The sequence below is a fragment of the Paramisgurnus dabryanus genome, chromosome 3 (genome assembly GCF_030506205.2).
Source record: "Paramisgurnus dabryanus chromosome 3, PD_genome_1.1, whole genome shotgun sequence".
Lineage (NCBI taxonomy): Eukaryota > Metazoa > Chordata > Actinopteri > Cypriniformes > Cobitidae > Paramisgurnus > Paramisgurnus dabryanus.
The window spans coordinates 4,206,357-4,226,126 of record NC_133339.1 but is presented as its reverse complement, the minus strand read 5'-3'; the positions used below and the strand labels follow the sequence as shown (position 1 = coordinate 4,226,126).

The 19,770-nt window shown below is 40.2% G+C and overlaps 1 protein-coding gene across 1 annotated transcript; it reads left to right on the top strand.

Moving 5' to 3' along the window:
• The first annotated feature begins 3,374 nt into the window (after positions 1 to 3,374).
• On the top strand, positions 3,375 to 9,964 carry LOC135734160 (NXPE family member 3-like). The gene is made up of 8 exons (XM_065253052.2): positions 3,375 to 3,467; positions 3,854 to 3,918; positions 4,143 to 4,574; positions 4,659 to 5,074; positions 5,156 to 5,232; positions 8,067 to 8,270; positions 8,897 to 9,234; positions 9,326 to 9,964. Exons 1-8 carry the CDS (start codon positions 3,410 to 3,412, stop codon positions 9,518 to 9,520), a joined length of 1,785 nt encoding a protein of 594 aa, XP_065109124.1. The 5' UTR covers positions 3,375 to 3,409; the 3' UTR covers positions 9,521 to 9,964.
• The last annotated feature ends 9,806 nt before the right edge of the window (positions 9,965 to 19,770 follow it).

The window sequence follows — 19,770 nt, the reverse complement described above, 5'->3', positions numbered from 1 at the left end:
CAAAATATTAACATATTATGACATTACAAGATGTACACATTTTAGCACAAACAGAGAGACGGCATAGAATACAAATGAATGGGATGTTAATAATACATTACTAACTGTAAAAATTAAAGTCAATAGGATTGTGTCAATGTTTGAACTGTACAATCTCGCCAAAAAAGTCCATATTATTTTGTTTGCTGGATCATTGTACATACTCCAATACTCCATCCAATGTTCTTTGTTTCGTGCAGGGACGTTAAGCATTTAGTCAGATAAGAGTAAGATAAGAGATGGTCTGCTGTTGTCATGTTGATCTTGAGACCCAGGCTGTGATAACCACAGATTCCCGTCACTTTGCAGTGATTATCATCATACAAGGTTGAGCATCAGGCCGAACAAGATTTGGGTCTGTCGGTCATGGGTGAAAGGATAAGACATGGAGAGAGAACAAAGATAATATCAGCCTGGCGTTTGCTTACATGCTGTATGTAAAACATGATTTGAGAGAAGTTCTGATGTTCAAAATTTTTAAACAATAAACTATTATTATTTTAATGTCAGAATTGAAAGAAACATGCATACATCACTTTTAAAAATAGGATATGTCTCTCATATCAAGCGGTCATACGCACTGCCTTCACTGTAAGCCCATACAGGTTGATTGAACCTAAAACATTTATGGAAACTCGTTGCCCTAAAAAAGTTAATTTTGCCTGGTTGAAATAACAATTAATTTTAAGTTTAATGTACTTAATGTTTTAATTTCTTCCAATATTCCTGCACTCTTAACCCAGATTCGATGACATTATGTGTGAGGAAACCCATTGCATATAACTTTAGTTTTTATTACTTTATATTACATTTGATGTTATAAATGGTTTTATAACAAAAATTAATGACTGACTTTAAATCAGTCATTGAATAAACGTGATTCTCCACAGAAACACACAAAAAATGTGTTTTGACATACATTGTCAGTACTGTGGAGAGAAAAAAAAACCTAACAAAAAAAAAACCTAAAAAAAGATAAAACAACCTAACACAATGTTGTACCACCCTCTTTTGATTTCATAAACTTAATGTAAAATATACATGCACTGTATATGCTTTTTAACACTTTAACGAATCATTATCCTTAGTCACTGTTAAAGCAGTGTCCACTAAATATATCATTTAAAACGGTATGAAGCTTACCTGTTACAAAGTGAATGAAGCTTACAGTATAAAGTTTACCTGTAAGAAATAAAGTACAATAAGAACACACAAAACTTGTTTTTAACAGTAAATGATGATTATTTTACTCTTTTACCTGTTTGTGTTGTTAGTCTGCAGGCGGTTCAGCAGGATTGATGATTCGGAGCTTTCACAGGTGAAAATTTTCAGGAGGCAGCTTTAAATCAACTGACTAAATTTAAAATAAAAAAGGCGAGAATTTAAGAACCCTTTTGCCAACACAAAGATCCATTTCAGGTTCTTCAGTAAGATATGGTTCTATATAGAACCTTTGCCATCTTTTAAGAAACTTTGAAAAACCATTTTTCTGTATACTCCAATTTATAGCAGACTCTTTACTGGGCTGGGCCAGACAGGTATTTTCATTTATTCTCGTCTGTGGTTTATTGTAAGTGTTATAGGGGAGACCCTGGGCAAAAGTAACACTGGATGAAAGTACCAAAGCGATTTTCTCCGAGCCTTATAACATTTGCATCTCAAACTATGACAGCATCTTAGGCACACAACCCTTGACAGAGCTGACAAATATTGCGTTATTTACTCACCATTTTCCGCGTGTAGATCCAGAAAGCTGTTTTCAACCTAAATTCCTAAAGCGGTCATTTTTTTCTTTTAACGCGTTGTGTTTCTGGTTTTATTTGTTAAAACACTGATCAATCTACAGGTTATTTAGTGCTCTAACACATCCTGAAGTTTCACTTCTCAGAGTTTTTCAAAATAAAAATAAATCGTGTGTAAATGTGAAGAGATCCTTTTGGGACGAAAGTAACACTTGTTACTTTTGTCCCGCTACTAATACTGTTGTTGAAAATTTATATTATTCTAATTTGATTTAATTTCATTCTCATAGTGTTCAAACTGTTGAAAAAATGTTTTATTCTCAACAATTTAAGTTTGCACTGTTGGTTGCTTTTGAAACATTTTATAAAACTAAAAATTTTAAATGAAAATATAATTTTATAATTTTTTACAAAGATAAATTAGAAAATATGTTTGCAGTTACATATTAATGAGATCATAGTCATGTATATTTAATAAAAACACATGTAACACAAAACTATATCCTGTTTTGTTGTGTTATTTTGAACCACCTGTGTGTTACTTTCGTCACTGCAAGTGGGATCAAAAGTAACAATTCAATACTTATGTTTAAAGTGAATTTATACTGAAGTATTTTTTACATTTTTACAAAATTCCACCTGGTATTGATAGACTTGTGAGTTATTGACCACAACAAAAATATATCTCTGTCTAAAACATAATCTTTTAAAATTAAGTTGTTCTGAAAAATTTCACCTTTGCCCCTGCACTCCCCTACATTAAATAAATATAATCGGAACGGAAGGGTCCTTGTGCGTCCTGTCTTTTTTGGCACTTACCAATGACATTTTAAAGTTACACAGGTTAGACTATTCATAATTATGAATCAATTATCTTTGATAATTGTGGAATTTGGATACATTTTTGGTTATTCTGTCTTACCTCTTTATCCGATTTTGCGCTTATTCAATCAGTTACCAATGTTGTTTCACTCCACACTGGCCATTGTGTGGGTTTCAAACACAAACTTGATCATACCAGAAGTTATGACTAAAGGAATTTAACAATGCCGCTCCCACAATCTATTGCTACAAGGTCCCCATGTTACCCCACGCCCACTATACAACTTAGTGCAAAGACCAGAATAATCAGGGTTTCAGGCCAATGACATCCGTCTGTACGAACACTAGTACACAGTAGTTTTAAAACTTACAGTAAATGGTATGAGTTAAGTTAACTTAACTTATCAGGTTTTACAAAGAGGGGGAGACAAGAAACCGATGTGAGTAATCTTGGTGAGGTGTGACTCTTCTGTTTCCAAACAGTGGGGTGGTCGTCTTGGAATTAAATGTTAACTCTTTGAGAAAGATTTCAGAGGATTTCAATGTTTTTAGAAAATGATTCCCTCTGAATTCAGCCATTTGATGCCAGTCTTAGTTATTCAACCTAAAATTCTAACATTTTAACAGGTTTAATGTTAGAATATTAGGTTGAATAATCAGTTTGGGTAAAGTTAAAATGTTAGAATATTAGGTTGAATAACCAGTTTGGGTAAAGTTAAAATGTTAGAATTTAAAGTTGAGTAACCAGTTTGGGTAAAGACACGATGATGCAGATTTCAAAGTCACTCAAAAACACTGATACCTGAATGTCATTACACATGGCTTCAAGCAACAAAATGAACCTCGAAACATGCAGCCTATACAGTAAGTTATACAACATACTTAAAAAACATTTGATAACATTTTAGGATGGAATTTAATAGAAAAATACACTTGATTTTTCAAAATGAATTTTATAGAACAATCTATTAGTTATTTTGCTGTCTTTTTTTGTATTTTCTTGAGATTTTATACGGTACATCAAAATATGTTAATTTTCGTATAGCATATTTAATGTCTCAGTCTTACCAATAGTTTTCATATCATTACTTTTCACGTTACTAATCAAAATGCTTGTCTTATTCTTGAAAAGTTGCGGATGTATTGTCATTGAATGTTTTCTTTATTATAACGTGTTTGTAATTCATTTGAAATATTGTAACACATCTAATTAATGAACACAATGTCAATGACAAATTTTCATTTCACAGTTTACATGACGAGGCGCTTAAAGTTGTTGTTTATTGGCCTGTGCCTTGGAATTACAGGATTCTTGGTAAGACTAGAAATAAGTAATTTGAATATCCGACTTTGGATATGAAAATCATGTCTGATCATGTACTGTAGGTGTATCTTTAATTCAGTCATTAGTTTCTATATATAACAAGCAATGCTCTGTAGCCTACTTTGCATCTTAATCACTGTATTCAGTTTATTCCCTTTTCATTTTTAAATTCGTTTTCATGATACTTTTAAGCAATATGATTATTAACCTTGTAGGTTGTATGGATTTACTTTGGAAGTAAAGAAGTGAAACAACCTCCAACCAGCATTTTGCTTCAGCACTTTGCCAAACTTTACAACTCCAGAAACTTCTCCACCCCTCCTGCTGATGTTCAGCTAGAAATCACTTCAGAAAACCCAGAGTCAAATTTAAGATCATTTTACTCTGGAATTGGAATCAGTTCAGAAAGTTACTCCAGTTTACAGCAGGAAATCTACTGGGCCGAACCGGACAGACCAATAACAGATGTGTCTATGAGTACAAGTGCAGCTCACTCCACTTTCATCATTCAGAACCTGAAAGACAGCTACCAAATAGGAGAGGAGCTTTTTGTTACTATCCATGCCAGGGACTTTAACAATGAATCTAAACGTTATGGAGGAGATTACTTTCAAGCAAAGCTTTTCTCATCCGAAAATCCCCCAAAGGTACTGTACCTCTTACATGTTTGCTGTATCAGTGATGTTTACTGAGTACTTATCTTTATCTGATTTAATGTTTTTCTGTCACAGGCCAGTGTGTTTGGGGAGGTGGAGGATTTGCTCAATGGCTCTTACTCTGTGCGTTTTCTTCTGCCGTGGGTTGGACAGGCACAGGTGGCTGTGCGTCTGATCCACTCCAGTGAAGGGGTGCAGGTCCTCAAGCATCACAGAGACACTGATTCTGACAGAATTTACTTTCTTGGATATTTTGAAGGTCCAGGACCAGATGGGAACAGGTATACAGAAACAGTGAAGTGTAATGTGAAGTGGGACAGGAATGGACTGGAGAGGATGGGGACTGGAGATTGCTGCTGTGATTATAAAGATCCTCGCAATGGAGAAGAATGGCGCTGTGAGAGACCCAATTCCTTGCCATGCAGCGCTCACATCTATCACTCTATGGGCGGGTATTACAATCGTGTGACAGACAAAGAAGCAATGTTTATGTAAGAATACATTTTCGCATTAAACATTTTTTAGTTTGAACACTGAAGGGAAAAACCAATCAGTTATGTTATTTTTGACAGGAGTGAAACCAACAAATACATCAATGGACAAACAACACCGATCAATATTCTTCCTTCCAATGAAACAGTGCGAATTGGTAAGGCAACCTTTTAGACCTGATGTGATAAATTTACACTGCCTGCAACATAAATCAGAAAGTCCACTTAAAGAATTGATCAATGGATTTCTATGCATTTGTGATTAGCTTTATTTAATAAATATTATTGTCTATATATGAAATTAAATATTGTGAAACTTAGCTAGCACTACAGTAAATAATTTTATTTTTCAAGGGTGGACATGTTTTTTTCATTCCTTCATACTGCATTTTCAGGTTTTAATTAACATAAAAACCCTGCAGCTAGAAAACAAGTTTTTTGTCAGCTTCAATAGCTTCACATTATCAGTTTCAACTGTGACTTGTAGAAATGCATTTCGTTTACTCAACCCATTTTTCAAACTTTAAGCTGGGCGTACACGGTGTGAATTCTGACGGTCGGAACGTCGTGAGCTCTCGCACACGACACGAGTGAGTTTATACGAAAATAATTCGGACGCAGTCACACACGACAAGATTTTACTGTACGACTTGACGAATTCTGACATAAGCATTTTCACACCTGTGAGGATGAAAGGGGTTCCTTTCGTTGTGGCAGAATGTACAAAAAAATAAAACAAAAAGAATAGGGTTAAGATATTGGCTTAGTATATAAAACAGCCTGGAATGTCTGTTCTTTTGTATTTCTATTTATGCATTCCGAAATTGCAATATAGGTCTAGTTCTGTGGCGGTGAAGGAATTTCTCTGGCAGTGATTGTTCGTGCTTGCGCATATGCGGTTTTACCGTCTTAATACATCATGTTTGTAATGCCTAGTAAATATATATATTGCTATTATTAATGTTACATATATTGTTGCTTTTTTATAAATATGACCGTTCAAAAAACACATTCAGTGGGCCTATTTATTTATTTGTAAATGCAGAATGAGGAGCAATGAGGTAAAACGCAAGCTAACGTTACACGTCTTTCCCTTTATAATTAAATTATTAAGACAACACATCTATAGCCAAATATTAATTTGTAAAACGAAAATAATTTAATTTAATATAAAGCACATTGTCTAGGCTTGTTATGTGCAAATGTTCGGTCAATGCGGTGTCTTGAAGTAAAAGTGAGACCGCAGCATTTATGCTGTAACTGCACAAAATAAATGCCATACAGAAGGCATTGCATATTAATATAGTGCATTTTCACAGTAGGCCTATATATGTAAATTAATACATAGCAATACAAATATAGTATGAAAACAAATTAATCATTATTTAAATAAAGTTTCAGAGATAGCCTACATTTTTAGTCATTTAAATGTTCTCATCATTTCAAAACAAGGCTACCATATAACTTACACTGGGCTATATCTTTTGTTCCTTTGGTCGAAAATATGTAGAAGAATATATATGTGGGTAAAAATACCGAACAAGCTCAGTTGTTAAAGCAGAAGCTCCATAATAAGATGGGAAACATCGTCTCCGCATATGATCATCATGTTTATGTACTCTCTCAATAAATGCACATCTTAGCCTATTAAACATGGACATTCCGTTGCTTTTTTCTGTCGCGACAGCCCTTTTAATATCCAATCATTTATGAAACTACAGCAACTTTGGCACAGCTTGGATTACACAAAAATTGCGACATTCTTTGTACATCCTGTACTATTTAAACCAGTGGTCTCTGCACGGAGTCTAATAATTTTTAAATGTATTTATTACATAATTTAGTTGGCTTATTTTATGTTTACATTGTAAATAATGATAAAACATTAACAAGTAAAGAAAAATCAACAAGTAAAACAAAAAACTTTTAATATCAAAAAGCCTCGTTTAATGCATTGTGGTAGCACTTATCAGAACAGCGGTATAGCCTAAAACAACTACACTCTCTCCTGTTTCCACACACATCCAAAGCTGTGACCCGACATCACAAAAACACATATGACAGGTTTTTTTCAGGCAAATAAGCTGATCAAGAGGTCGTCACTGAAAGGACCTGTACATATTTGTCATGATGTCCGGTCACCGGAGTGTGTATGTGCGCGAAACATAGCCAGCTATAGAGTAGTCATCAATATTTGAGGTAGCAGTGCTACATTTGTCTTTCTTCTTCTGCGTTTTGTACATTCTGATTGGTCAACTTCAAGTGCTTTGCCAGATCGTCTCGTACACCCGCAACACTACGAATTTATACCGACAGCTCCCAAACTTTTTTGACATGTTTAAAAATTATCGGGAGGTCGTAAGGTGCTCGTAACCTGCTCGGCTCGGCTCGTAATTCCTCTCATACGGTGCGAGCCGCGACCATACGAGCATGAACGATTTTCTCCCGAGGAAAAAAATCGCATGCGAGCCCCTACGACAGCAAAAATCGCACCGTGTTCGCCCGCCTTAAGTTAGTGTGTAATGTTGCTGTTAGAGCATAAATAATACCTGCAAAATTATAAAGCTCAAAGTTCATTACCAGGTGATATATATTCTCTTTAACAAAATTCCCCTTTCAAAGCCTACAGCAAACAGTAATATGAAGTCCCTCCTTCAGAAATACGTATAGAGTTCTGATTGTGTAGTTTGTTTAGTGTGTTGTGATTCGACAGCAGCTTAGCTTAGCAGAGCCGTTTGAGCTTAGCTGGCGACTGCTTCCTGTGGGCGGAGTTTAGTCAAAAACTCTTTTATTGAGGTCATTAAAGCAGGAAGTAAAGGGCTATAGAGATAAATAAATTGTGTAAAAAATTAAGCGTTTTTTTTTACACGTGAAACATGAACACATGTTATATTGCCCACTGTAAACACAATCAAAGACTCAAAAACACAGGAAGAAGAACGGGAGCTTTAATTTGGCATTGTGAAAGTACAATTTCAACTTTTGTCTGCAGATGTAACACAGAAATGTCGTCCTGGTTTGCGCTCACCAGTTCCAGCTGGGTTTTACCTGGATGATGTTTGGGAGTCCTTTGTGTGTAGCACCCGTCATTTTACTGCCGGAACAATAGCACAGTGCCTGAAAGACAAACACATCTACCTGATGGGAGACTCTTCTTTGAGACAGTGGTTTGACTTCTTGCTGGAAGCAGAACCAAGTGAGATTCTCTTAAATAACTATAAATTAAAAGCATTAAATGTTTACTGATTCAGTAAGATTTGAAGTTTTTTAGTGAATTTGGTCAGTGTAAGTTACTCAAAAAAAGTAATTAGTTACTAATTATATCTTCAATCATGTAATTAAATTACTTTACAAATTACTCTCTCCAAAAAGTATTTAATTACTTATTACTAATTACTTTCTAAATCCTATTTAATAAATCATACAAAGATAAGGTTTGAAATGACTCGAATAAATCATTTTAAAGTTGCCCAAAAGTATTTTTTGTGATTTTTTTCAAAAGTTTCACAAAATGCCTTCCAGGAAATCTTCTTTAAATATATAAACATTTAAATGTATCAAATTAAAGAAAAGACCCTCTGCTTTCAAACAAACAAACAAAATGGAAAAAAAATGTTTTAGCCTATATTCCAGGGCCGGGTAATTAAATAACTGGAAAAATAAGAGTAATCCCTTACTTTACTTTTTCTAGGGAAAAGTAATTACATTACATTAACTAATTTTTAGTAACTACATCCAACACTGTTCATGGTTTATATGTCGATACCAAATGACAAATACAAATTTGGGCATCATAATCATTCTTGGTGTTTTTCACTGCAGCTTTAAAGTGGATGAACAATCATGTTGAATATCAGGCAGGGCCTCTTATAGCAGTGGATGTGGAGAACAACATTGACTTACACTGGAGGTCTCACGGTCTTCCTCTACGCTTTGTTAAAACACAAGTGACTAATATCCACTACATCTGTAATCAGATTGATGATCTGACTGGAGGATCTCACACTTTTATTGTATTTAATCTGGGGCCACACTTCACAACATACCCTCTCGAGTACTTCACCCGAAGAGTGATGAGGGTCCGCAAAGCTGTGCTAGATATGTTACAACGGGCACCAGACACTACCTTTATAATCAAGACTGTCAACACCGGCTATAAGGTAAATTAGTTAATAATCAAACAAAATCTTTTACAGAGAAACTTGTATATGTGTATATTTAATCTAAGGTGTATTTCTGTCTTTGAATTAGGATGTGTTTGGCAGTGACTGGTATTCTCTGCAGTTGGACAGAATCATACGGTGGGCTTTTAAGGATGTTAATGTTTATATTTTGGATGTTTGGCAAATGACATCCTGTCACTACAATGAAGAGGACATTCATCCAGGTCCTGTCATTATCAAAAATGAGATAGACATTTTGCTTTCTTTCATTTGCCCTGAATGATTTTGTCAGTAGCAATGAGGAGGTAAAAGCAGCAGTCTTCAACTTTATTTTATATATATATATATAATGAATGTGTTAAACATGGTAATACACTATAAGTTTTTTTTACAATATAAGAAATAGTGGCAGAACATTAGTACTTGTTTATTGTCTTATTGCGCTTCTTTTTATAATTCTTTAACCTGTTTAAATCTTTTGAAATGGTCTCCTTGTTTGTTGCCATGGACATTCATTGATTCACCACTTCCTTCTTGTTTGTTGTCATGGTAATTTATTTCCTCTGCTCTGTCATTGGTTGTCATCATGTTTAAATACTCTGTCTGTTCATTGCCTGTTGGTCAGTCATTGGTAATGTGAATGTTTTATGTATGCTGTCATGTTCTTGACTGTGTTCCTGCCCATGTTTTGTACCGTGTTGGATTTGTTAATAAACTCTAAAAACTGCATTAGTATCCGCTACCATTGTCTTGCTTTCCTGTGATACTGGACAGCAAAGAAAGAATTTCATTTCAATTCAAAAGAGATATGTACATCCAAAACTTAATAGATGAACCATACCCCTGTAATGCCTTTTAACATGTATCAGCCCAGTTTTTTTCCACATTTTAAACTCTTTCATGTCGGGATGGTTACAATTTTGATACATTACTAATTGGGTGCACTGTAAATAAAATCTGTAGAAATTATAGTATTAGTGGTAGCTGTTTATTCAAAGTTAAATGAACATAAAACATTAATAAGTCTCTATCTTTACATAATAAATTGTATTTTATAGTTCTATTCTGTAAAGACAAAGATTTGTTATTGTTTATTTGTTCATTTAACTTTGAAAAAACTGTTGCCAGTAAATATCATACATTTAATATACACTCTAAAAAAGATTGGGTGGTTTTTAACCCCAGGCTGGGTAACTATAGGACAGAACACATTTCTGGGTCAAAGTGACCCAAATAATGGGTGGTTTTAACCCAGCTGCTGGGTTGTTTCAACATGGTTGATTAACAATAACCCAGCAGTTGGGTTAAAACCAACCATTATTTGGGTAATTTTAACCCAGAAATGTGTTCTGTCCTAGTTATCCAGCCCGGGGTTACATTTTTTTTAGAGTGTACAGTAAAAAAACTGTAATGTCCTTGAAGGTCACTAAAGGTCAATTTATAGACTATGCTCTGCTTTTAGTGGCGTCCCCTTTCACTAAAAATTTTTTTTGGGGGGGGGGGCAGTATGCAAGATGGCCGCTACTCCCGAACCAGTTCCCAAGGTGGGCGCCATGCCCGAACCAGTTCCTCAAGATGTCCGCCACGCCCGAAACAGTTTCTCAAGTTTTTCCTTTTTTTCAGCAGATAGACCTCAATTACTTTCTCAATTGTTCCTGAAGTTCTTTGGATCTCAACATGATGTGCAGCTTTTAAGGATTTTTGGTCTACTTCACTTTGTCAGGCAGGTCCTATTTAAGTGATTTCTTTATTGCTTTATCAGGTGTGATAAATCATAGTTATACTATGTTTAAAATGGGGGGATAAGGGGGTGGCGGGTTTAGAAAGAAATTTTTTTCAAAATTGGTAACAGCAAACCCTGCTCTGTTTTGGCATTGTTTGTGTCACGTTGTGCAGAGCCATTAACAAACAATGTCAAAATCATGGTGTATTGTTTGATCTTGAATTTTTGTAAGTCAAATGAAGTATCGTGATAGAGAACAAATCACCATGTGACTGTAAGTAGACAGATGTCATGAAACAATGATTTTCATGGACCATCTGTATGAAAAGCCGAAGCCGAATTTATACTAGGGCTGTACGCGCCCCATCCGCATAACGCCATTTTCATCTTCAGGAGGGTAGTCTGTGTACAACAGAGTATGCACGCGAAAATGTTAAGACAGGACACTGCACCATAACAATAACACAAAGGCAAGCATTGAAAGCTGCGCGGACGTGTGGGTGTGTCACAAGGTGACTTAGGGCGGAACCAAAAATAGAGAGGAGAGGTTCCGCCCTTCCTGGGTTTCCATGGCAGCGAAATCAAGCCAGATTCATTACAGGTGTGCAAAGGAGGCAGCGATTATTGACTGGGCGGGTGATATGATTAAGGCAGACTTAAAAGACGGGCTGAAGAAGCAGAAGGGGGTCGATTTCGGGCGAGTTAACTTCCGCCTTGGGCAACACAACAAAGACCAGCCTCCAAAGAGTCCGCAGGCTCCGCTGATCCGGCGACCGCTAGAAAGCGGGCGGAAAGAGTGCGGGGCTGGTCCGGGCGAAAGGACGGCGTGGTCGTGTGAAGGAAGTTGGCGTCTTGTGTTTGGGGTGATTGTTGGAGCTGCGGTGTTCGTGTGGTATATACTGTCAGGAATTCGGAATGAACAGAACCCAGATGCAGACAGGAAGTAACTCAAATGGATTTATTTAATAAAACAGAAAACAAAAACCCACAAGGGGGCAAAACAACATAAACAGGATGGGTAAAGTGAACACTAAACTAGACAAGATTATACTACAACACTAGACAGGATGACACTAAACAATAAACTTGACTAGACCCTAAATACACAATGAACTAGACTTGACCTGACTCAACTAAACTTTGCAGAATACTCACAGGAACAAACACCATGTAAACAGACGATCGAGCACAGGACAGCAAACAAAAGGGTATTAAATAAGGGAGCAAATCAAAGGGGAACAGGTGACATGAATCAAACAATAATGGGATGATTAACGAGGAAACAAGGGGGCAGGGTCAGGAGACAAGACAGAAAGCACATGGCAAGCCAGTGTTTTCACACAAAAGATGGGCATGTCATGATTCTGCCACAAGACTAGATTAAACAAGATAAGCTGGCAGAACCATGACATAACCCCCCCCCCTTAAGGAGCGTATACCAGACGCTCCCTAGGGGAACACTAAACACGAGACATGACAGACTGACTGATTGACAGACACCACGAAAACATGACAAACAAAATCAAGGGCAGACAAGAATACAATATATAGGGGTTTGGATGACATAATAAAAATAACAAACAAGGGAGGGGGGGTGGGGGAACAAAAAAGTTCATATGAGGAGGTCTAGGCAGTGTGGAAGAGGGCGGGGGAACAAAAAAGTTTGTAGGAGGTGGTCCAGGGCAAGGTTTGGGAGTCCAGACAGGGGGCACTGCACCCGGCAGCGGAGGCAAGACAGGGGTTGAAACAGAGGGCGCTGCAGCTGGCTGTGGCCGCGCAGACGGCAGGGGCTGCAGCGGCGGCTGCGCAGACGGCAGGGGCTGCAGCGGCGGCTGGGCTGGCTGCGTTGAAGGCAGCGGCGGCTGGGCTGGCTGCGTTGAGGGCAGCGGCGGCTGGGCTGGCTGCGTTGAGGGCAGCGGCGGCTTGGCTGGCTGCGTTGAGGGCAGCGGCAGCTGGGACTGTGGCTGAGGGTGCGCAGGCTGAGGCTGGGATGCCACAACCCCTTTCCTCCTCTTCTTTTTGCGCGGGCATGGCGCGGTGAGCGAGCCAGGTGGGATGAGCGCTGTGGTGGGAGTGGCAAGCTCAGTAGAGGACCCCTCGGATGCCGACTCCCAGGATGTTCTCCGCTCGCGCTTCCCTCGGATGTTGGCAGACTGCGCAGGGCTCTCCGGCGCTGGAGTGGTGACCACCGGGTCCTCAAACATCAGAACCCCTACTGCAAGACCCTCCAGAAAAGGAGGCAGGGGTGGAGGCGGTGCAGCCTTGGCCGAGACCCTGGACTTTGGCCGGTTTCCGACGAAGCGGATCATGTCCTCCAGTTCCAGGGGTTTCAGCATCCTCATCTCTCTCGGCTTAAGAGGCTCGTCGAGACATCGATTAAGGATGACCTTCAGCTCATCCTGGGTGAAGAGTGTGTCTTTCGCTGCCCGCCTGAAATCCTCCGCAAAGCTCAAGACATCGGCCTCCCTCTGGCGGAGACCGAATAAACGATGAGCCTGGCGGGCTCGCTCAGCTGGGTCCTTACTGTCTGCTGGGTTCTTAGTGGCTCGATCGTTCTGTCAGGAATTCGGAATGAACAGAACCCAGATGCAGACAGGAAGTAACTCAAATGGATTTATTTAATAAAACAGAAAACAAAAACCCACAAGGGGGCAAAACAACATAAACAGGATGGGTAAAGTGAACACTAAACTAGACAAGATTATATATATACAACACTAGACAGGATGACACTAAACAATAAACTTGACTAGACCCTAAATACACAATGAACTAGACTTGACCTGACTCAACTAAACTTTGCAGAATACTCACAGGAACAAACACCATGTAAACAGACGATCGAGCACAGGACAGCAAACAAAAGGGTATTAAATAAGGGAGCAAATCAAAGGGGAACAGGTGACATGAATCAAACAATAATGGGATGATTAACGAGGAAACAAGGGGGCGGGGTCAGGAGACAAGACAGAAAGCACATGGCAAGCCAGTGCTTTCACACAAAACATGGGGATGTCATGATTCTGCCACAAGACTAGATTAAACAAGATAAGCTGGCAGAACCATGACATATACAAGCCGATTCAGTGATAGAGAGAAAGGACCTGGGCACTGTCACGCTGGAAACAGTAAGAAGTCGTTTACTGGGAATAAAGCAGAGGAAGAACATAGAGCCAGCGGCTAAGTAAGTGATAACCCTGAAGAGTTGGATACGAATGGATTTATGTGCATTACTGTTGTGTTTTGAGCATTGAAGGGGAATGGCTTACCGCAAGTGTCGTTGATGAGGATCCGAGTGGTGTATTTACATACGGGAGAAGAGGATTCCATTGGTCTGTAGGAAAAAGAGACAAAGAAGGTCATCGTTAAACTATTGTGAGTACTCAGTGGTTGATACAGTGTGTACTGTGAAGCTGTTTTGCCCAACGTGTGTTGTGAGTTCGTAGTATTCAGGTTGACGGCCCTGCCACGGAGCAGAGTGGTGGGAGAGCCGGAGGATAACGGTCCTTAGAGAGAGATGGGGCGCCACAGCGACATCTATTTTGCTGGTCTTCACGTCCCACACCAACCAGTCTCAGGTGAAACCCGGGGAAGACGGGGTTGCGACCATCATGTGCACAAAGAATGCTGTGGGTGAGTTTGTGCTTTTGCTGTGAGAATACACTTTGAATTAGTGCAGTGGCGTGCTGTGTTTAAATTGTCTGTAGCCCCCCCTCTCTTCGTTGAATTCGCCGTGGGAGAACGGAAGGCTGTGGAGAAGGGTAAACCAACCCATTATATATGCTGTATGTGTGATCCTGTATTAAAGCTTCTGTTGTGTCGTCCATCCTGGTCATCTGTTGGATTCCGGCCTGGCTCAGTGAAACGGGGGTGAAGAACATCGACTTCTTGGACTGCTGTGAGTAAAATCCACAATAACAAGTGTTTGGGTGTATGAAGACATTCGTACTGTTATAGGAACGGTGGTGAAGATTAGACCTCACCTGTCACGGAGCCTCTTCAAAGGTGCGCCCCTGTCCAGTTCTCTGTAGTAGAAGTGGAAGAGAGGAGAGGGCAGCGTTCGGCTCGGCGTGACGGGGTTGGATTTCCCCTTGGCAGTACCAGAGGCCTGTGGGAAGGCGAGATCACGACGACTTACCTTCCTAAGGTTTGGAGTACAACTACACACCGTGAAGCACAGTCACCGTAAGTCCACTGTTCATGAGCCGTTTTCCAATGTTGCTAGTATCTGTTGAATGACCAGAGAGAGATACGAAGACTTTGAAGGAAGGGTGAAGAAATGCAGTAGCTAAAGCTAACTCGCCTCTGCTTACTATAAGGAGGTACCCGACTAACTAGTGTGAGCTCTTGGGTCTATAACCGAAATTCATTTTGTGCCGCAGCTGTGCGCTTGCAGAGAGAGAAAGAACCTGAATACCACACCTGTGAAGTACTTACCTGTACGTCGTCATAAGTCGACTAGGTGAGAGTTGAAGCCCCAGTGTCTGCTACCTAATACTTTGTGTTACAGCCACAAGCCTGCAGAAGAGAAAGAACCTGAATACCACACCTGTGAAATACTTACCTGCACGTCGTCATAAGTCGACTAGGTGAGAGTTGAAGCCCCAGTGTCTGCTACATAATTCCTCTGCGTTACAGCTACGAGCTCGCAGAAGAGAGAAAGAACCTGAATACCACACCTGTGAAGTACTTACCTGCACGTAGTCATAAGTCGACTAGGTGAGAGTTGGAACCCAGTGCCTGTTCCGAAATCCTCGGTGCTACAGCTTCAAACCTGCAGAGAGAGAGAGAGCCTGTATGTCATACCGGTGAGCTTAAGCCCGAAGGAGGAGAGAGCGCCTGAATACCATACCTGTGAGATACTTACCTGTATGTCGTTACAGTGAGAGTGAGAGCCCCAGTGTCTGTTACATAACCCTCTGTGTTTCAGCTATAAGTTCGCAGGAGGAGAGAAAATGCATATCATACCTGTGCGCTGAAGTCTGCAGGGGGAGAGAGAGTCTGGACACCATACCTGTGAGGTACTCACCTGCACGTCGTCACGGTGAGAGTGAAAGTCTCAGTGTGTGTTACGTATCCTCTGTGTTACAGTACAACTTGCAGAAGGAGGGAACCTGCACATTTTTACCTGTGGAGTACTTATTGAACACCCCCTTAGGAAAGCGTCAAGGGAATACCAGCCTGTCGCACACAAGACTCTCAGGGCACCGCACAATTGCACCATCACTTACCTTGTTTTAATCTGCCTCCAGGAGGAAAAGGAGGGCACCACGAGATCAAGGAGCCAAGGCGTGGGAGGCACGCCCTGCTGTCCCTCTTTGTCCCCCTTACTTCCCGGCTCACCTGGAGAGCAGAAGAAGAGACCCTTATTTTTAATTTACCCTTGCCCCTTTCCCTACTATTTTAATTAAATTAAATAAAGTGTCTTTTAAAATTATATTCACGCTTGTGTTGTCTGGTCATTGGGTTGACTTTGGGACCTCCTCGAGGTGGAAACTAGGAAGGGGCGCGGCTTTTTTAAATCTGTGGTCCGCCCGACCTGTGACACGTGCACAAGTCGGACGCAGAAAAAGTATACCCTTTAAATAGATTTGGAAGACCTAGAGTTGTGGACAAAAATATTGGTCCCCTTGGTAAATATGAGCAAAGAAAGCTGTGACAATAAATCTACATTTCTCCTTTTGAGCTTTAATTAAAAAAAATAATTTACAATGTTTTATTGAAGTAAAACAATTAAACGTAGGGGGATTACATTATGAGAATGTTTTTTTCTTTAATACACACTGGACACAATTATTCGTCCCCCTGGAGATTGCTGCTGTGATTATAAAGATTTTCGCAGTGGAGAAGAATGGCGCTGTGAAAGACCCAATTCCTTGCCATGCAGCGCTCGCGTGTATCATTCTATGGGCGGGTATTACAATTGTTTGACTGACAAAGAAGCAATGTTTATGTAAGAATACATTTTCGCATTAAAATTTTTTTTAGTTTGAACACTGAAGGGAAAAAACAATCAGTGATGTTATTTTTGGCAGGAGTGAAACCAATAAAGACATCAATGGACAAAGAACACCGATCAAGATTCTTCCTTCCAATGAAACAGTGCAAGTTGGTATGGCAACCTTTTAGACCTGATGTGATACATTTACACTGCCTGCAACATAAATCAGAAAGTCCACGTAAAGAATCGATCAATGGATTTCTATGCATATGTGATTAGCTTTATTTAATAAATATTATTGTCTATATATGAAATTAAATATTGTGAAACTTAGATAGCACTTCCATAAATAATTTGATTTTTCAAGGGTGGACATGTTTTTCATTCCTTCATACTGCATTTTCAGGTTTTAATTAACGTAAAAACCCTGCAGCTACAAAACAAGTTTTTTTTTGTCAGCTTCTATAGCTTTACATTATCAGTTTCAACTGTGACTTAACCCATTTATATAAAGGTCACCTTCTTCCTGATCCCATTTTTCAAACTTTAGTTAGTGTGTAATGTTGCTGTTGGAGCATAAATAATATCTGTACAATGATAAAGCTTGGGCTGAAGAAAAACGGAGCTAAGTGTTAAATCATTCCTTTTGAAGTATTTGTGCTGAGTTGTACTGTTTACCTTGAAGAGACCATGTACATTGAGAAGTCACCGGAAACGCATTGAGAAGAGGAAGGAATGGATAAATTGCTGTATTACTGGCCTTGGATACACCAAATATCTGGAAGAGTGAGGGAAGTATTAAAGCAACACTAAAGAGTTACAGTATTGCTCTTTGCTCCCCCTACAGCAGGGTTCCCCAAATCTTACCCTGGTGGGCCGGAGCAGTGCAGAGTTTAGATCCAACCCTGATCAAACACACCTGAGCAAGCTAATCAAGGTCTTCATGATCACTAGAAAATCACAGGTGGGTAAATTTGATTAGGGTTGGACCTAAACTCTTTAGTGCTCCGGCCCTCCAGGGTAAGATTTGGGGAACCCTTCCCTACAGGTTAGACGCGTAATTGTTCATTAGCACTGTCGTAAATACTGCAGCATAGCTGGCTCTGATTGGATTGTAGGTCTGCCGTAAAGCAAGTTTTTGTAGTTTTCACTCGAACTACAGGATCACTACCCGACGGTTGGAAACTTAGTGCGGTTTTGGCCGATAGAGGGCTGCAAAGCAAATGTGAAAGTGCCATTCACCCTGTTTTGAGTGGATGAACCACCGAAACTTTTTTGGAAACGTTATTTTAAGGTAAAAAAAAACTCTTTGGTGTTGCTTTAAGTGTCAAAGGAAACTGTGAGTTACTTGGAATTCGTCTTGTTGTTGTCTTGCCAGTGACACCCTTCCTAATACTGTTTCCCAGTGTATTCCCTGTGTGTCCGATCAGTGTGTGAGCGGCCCCACCCGCGTCAAGGATCGGTGGGTGAGCCGGAATCGGCCGAGAAGAGGAAGGAGTGGGCGTGAAGATCGTGGTCTCGACGTTCTCACATGGTCGTCCTCTACACCAGACTTTCGACTACCCAGGACAATAGCCCCGGCCCAACGTTGTGATTCTGAACTTAATTCACAGTGAGTGTGTGGAGTGCGGTGGGTGAGTCTTTAGACGTGTGTACACCTGAGAAATTGTAGTGTTGTGCTGTGTCAGTGTTGTCAGAGATCACTTCCTAGGCCGAAGAGAGAGCCCTGTCATAGAAGAGTGGAGTGGTGATGTTGGGCGGCTGCCATATATATTTACACCCGACTGCGAATCATTAACCTCCTTCCTCCGCCTGGTGGTGGCGTGGCAACTGTTGAAGTAAGGATTTGCTGTGATTATTGTGTGGAATATCGAAATAGGGAGAACGTGTAACTGCCTGCTGTGTGGAAGAAGTGTACTTGCTGTCTTTGTGTATCATTATATACCTGTTGAGTGCTTCCAGATGTCCACCCATGTCTAGAACCCTTGCCCTGCTGTTTGGAAGAGAGGAGAGTGGAATAGACTGGCCCCCCTCGGGCAGTACAGTACATGGTGTGGCGCCTTACCTCAACTTACCCACCTTTGTGGTACCATCCGTGGGCGTGCTAGGCCCAACATTGCAGCAGTCTCGACCTGTATCTCCATCTGTCCTTCTTCCCCGAAGCAAAGAGGTGTTGTATCTCCCCCTAAATGTTCACTGAATTATTATACTGTTAAAAGGAATCTGTGTGTTTGTCTGCTGCCAGTCTGCAGGTTCGAGCCAAGGGCTCTGTGTCGTCATGGGACTGTTCCACTACGTGTTGGGAAGTCAACGTGTTCTTTAGAAGTCTGTCCTAGTGAGGAAGGCTAGAAGTTTGCTGTGTTCATAAACGTCCTCTCCAGCTACCTGAGCCTCGAAGAGCTAAAGTCGACGTACGCCTATCCACATGCCTGTAAGTTGAATCCATTCCAGCAAAAAGCTTAGGATACTCACCTTTACGCCCAAAGCTCCAAGCCCAGTGTATTCCCCTGTATAATCACCCGTACGCCCAAAGCCAAGAGCCCAGTGTACCTACCTGTATACTCAACTGTACTCCCAAAGTCCCGAGCCCAGTGTACCTATCTGAACATTCACCTGTACGCCCAAAGCCAAGAGCCCAGTGTACCTACCTGTAAACTCAACTGTACGCCCAAAGTCCCGAGCCCAGTGTACCTATCTGAACATTCATCTGTACGCCCAAAGCCAAGAGCCCAGTGTATTCCCCTGTATATGCACCTGTACGCCTAAAGCCAAGAGCCCAGTGTACCTACCTCCACTTCTAAATTTGAAATATTAAATATATTTTTTTATAATGACCTTAATGCTGAGAAGTCAAGCAGCATAAGTTAAG

Bases quoted from the DNA above. Each gene is read 5' to 3' on its own strand.
- LOC135734160 (XM_065253052.2), top strand. From the start codon at position 3,410: ATGTCATTACACATGGCTTCAAGCAACAAAATGAACCTCGAAACATGC. The intron at 5,075-5,155 runs GTAAGAATACAT...TATTTTTGACAG, and splicing joins GACAAAGAAGCAATGTTTAT to GAGTGAAACCAACAAATACA. The intron at 9,235-9,325 runs GTAAATTAGTTA...TCTTTGAATTAG, and splicing joins CTGTCAACACCGGCTATAAG to GATGTGTTTGGCAGTGACTG.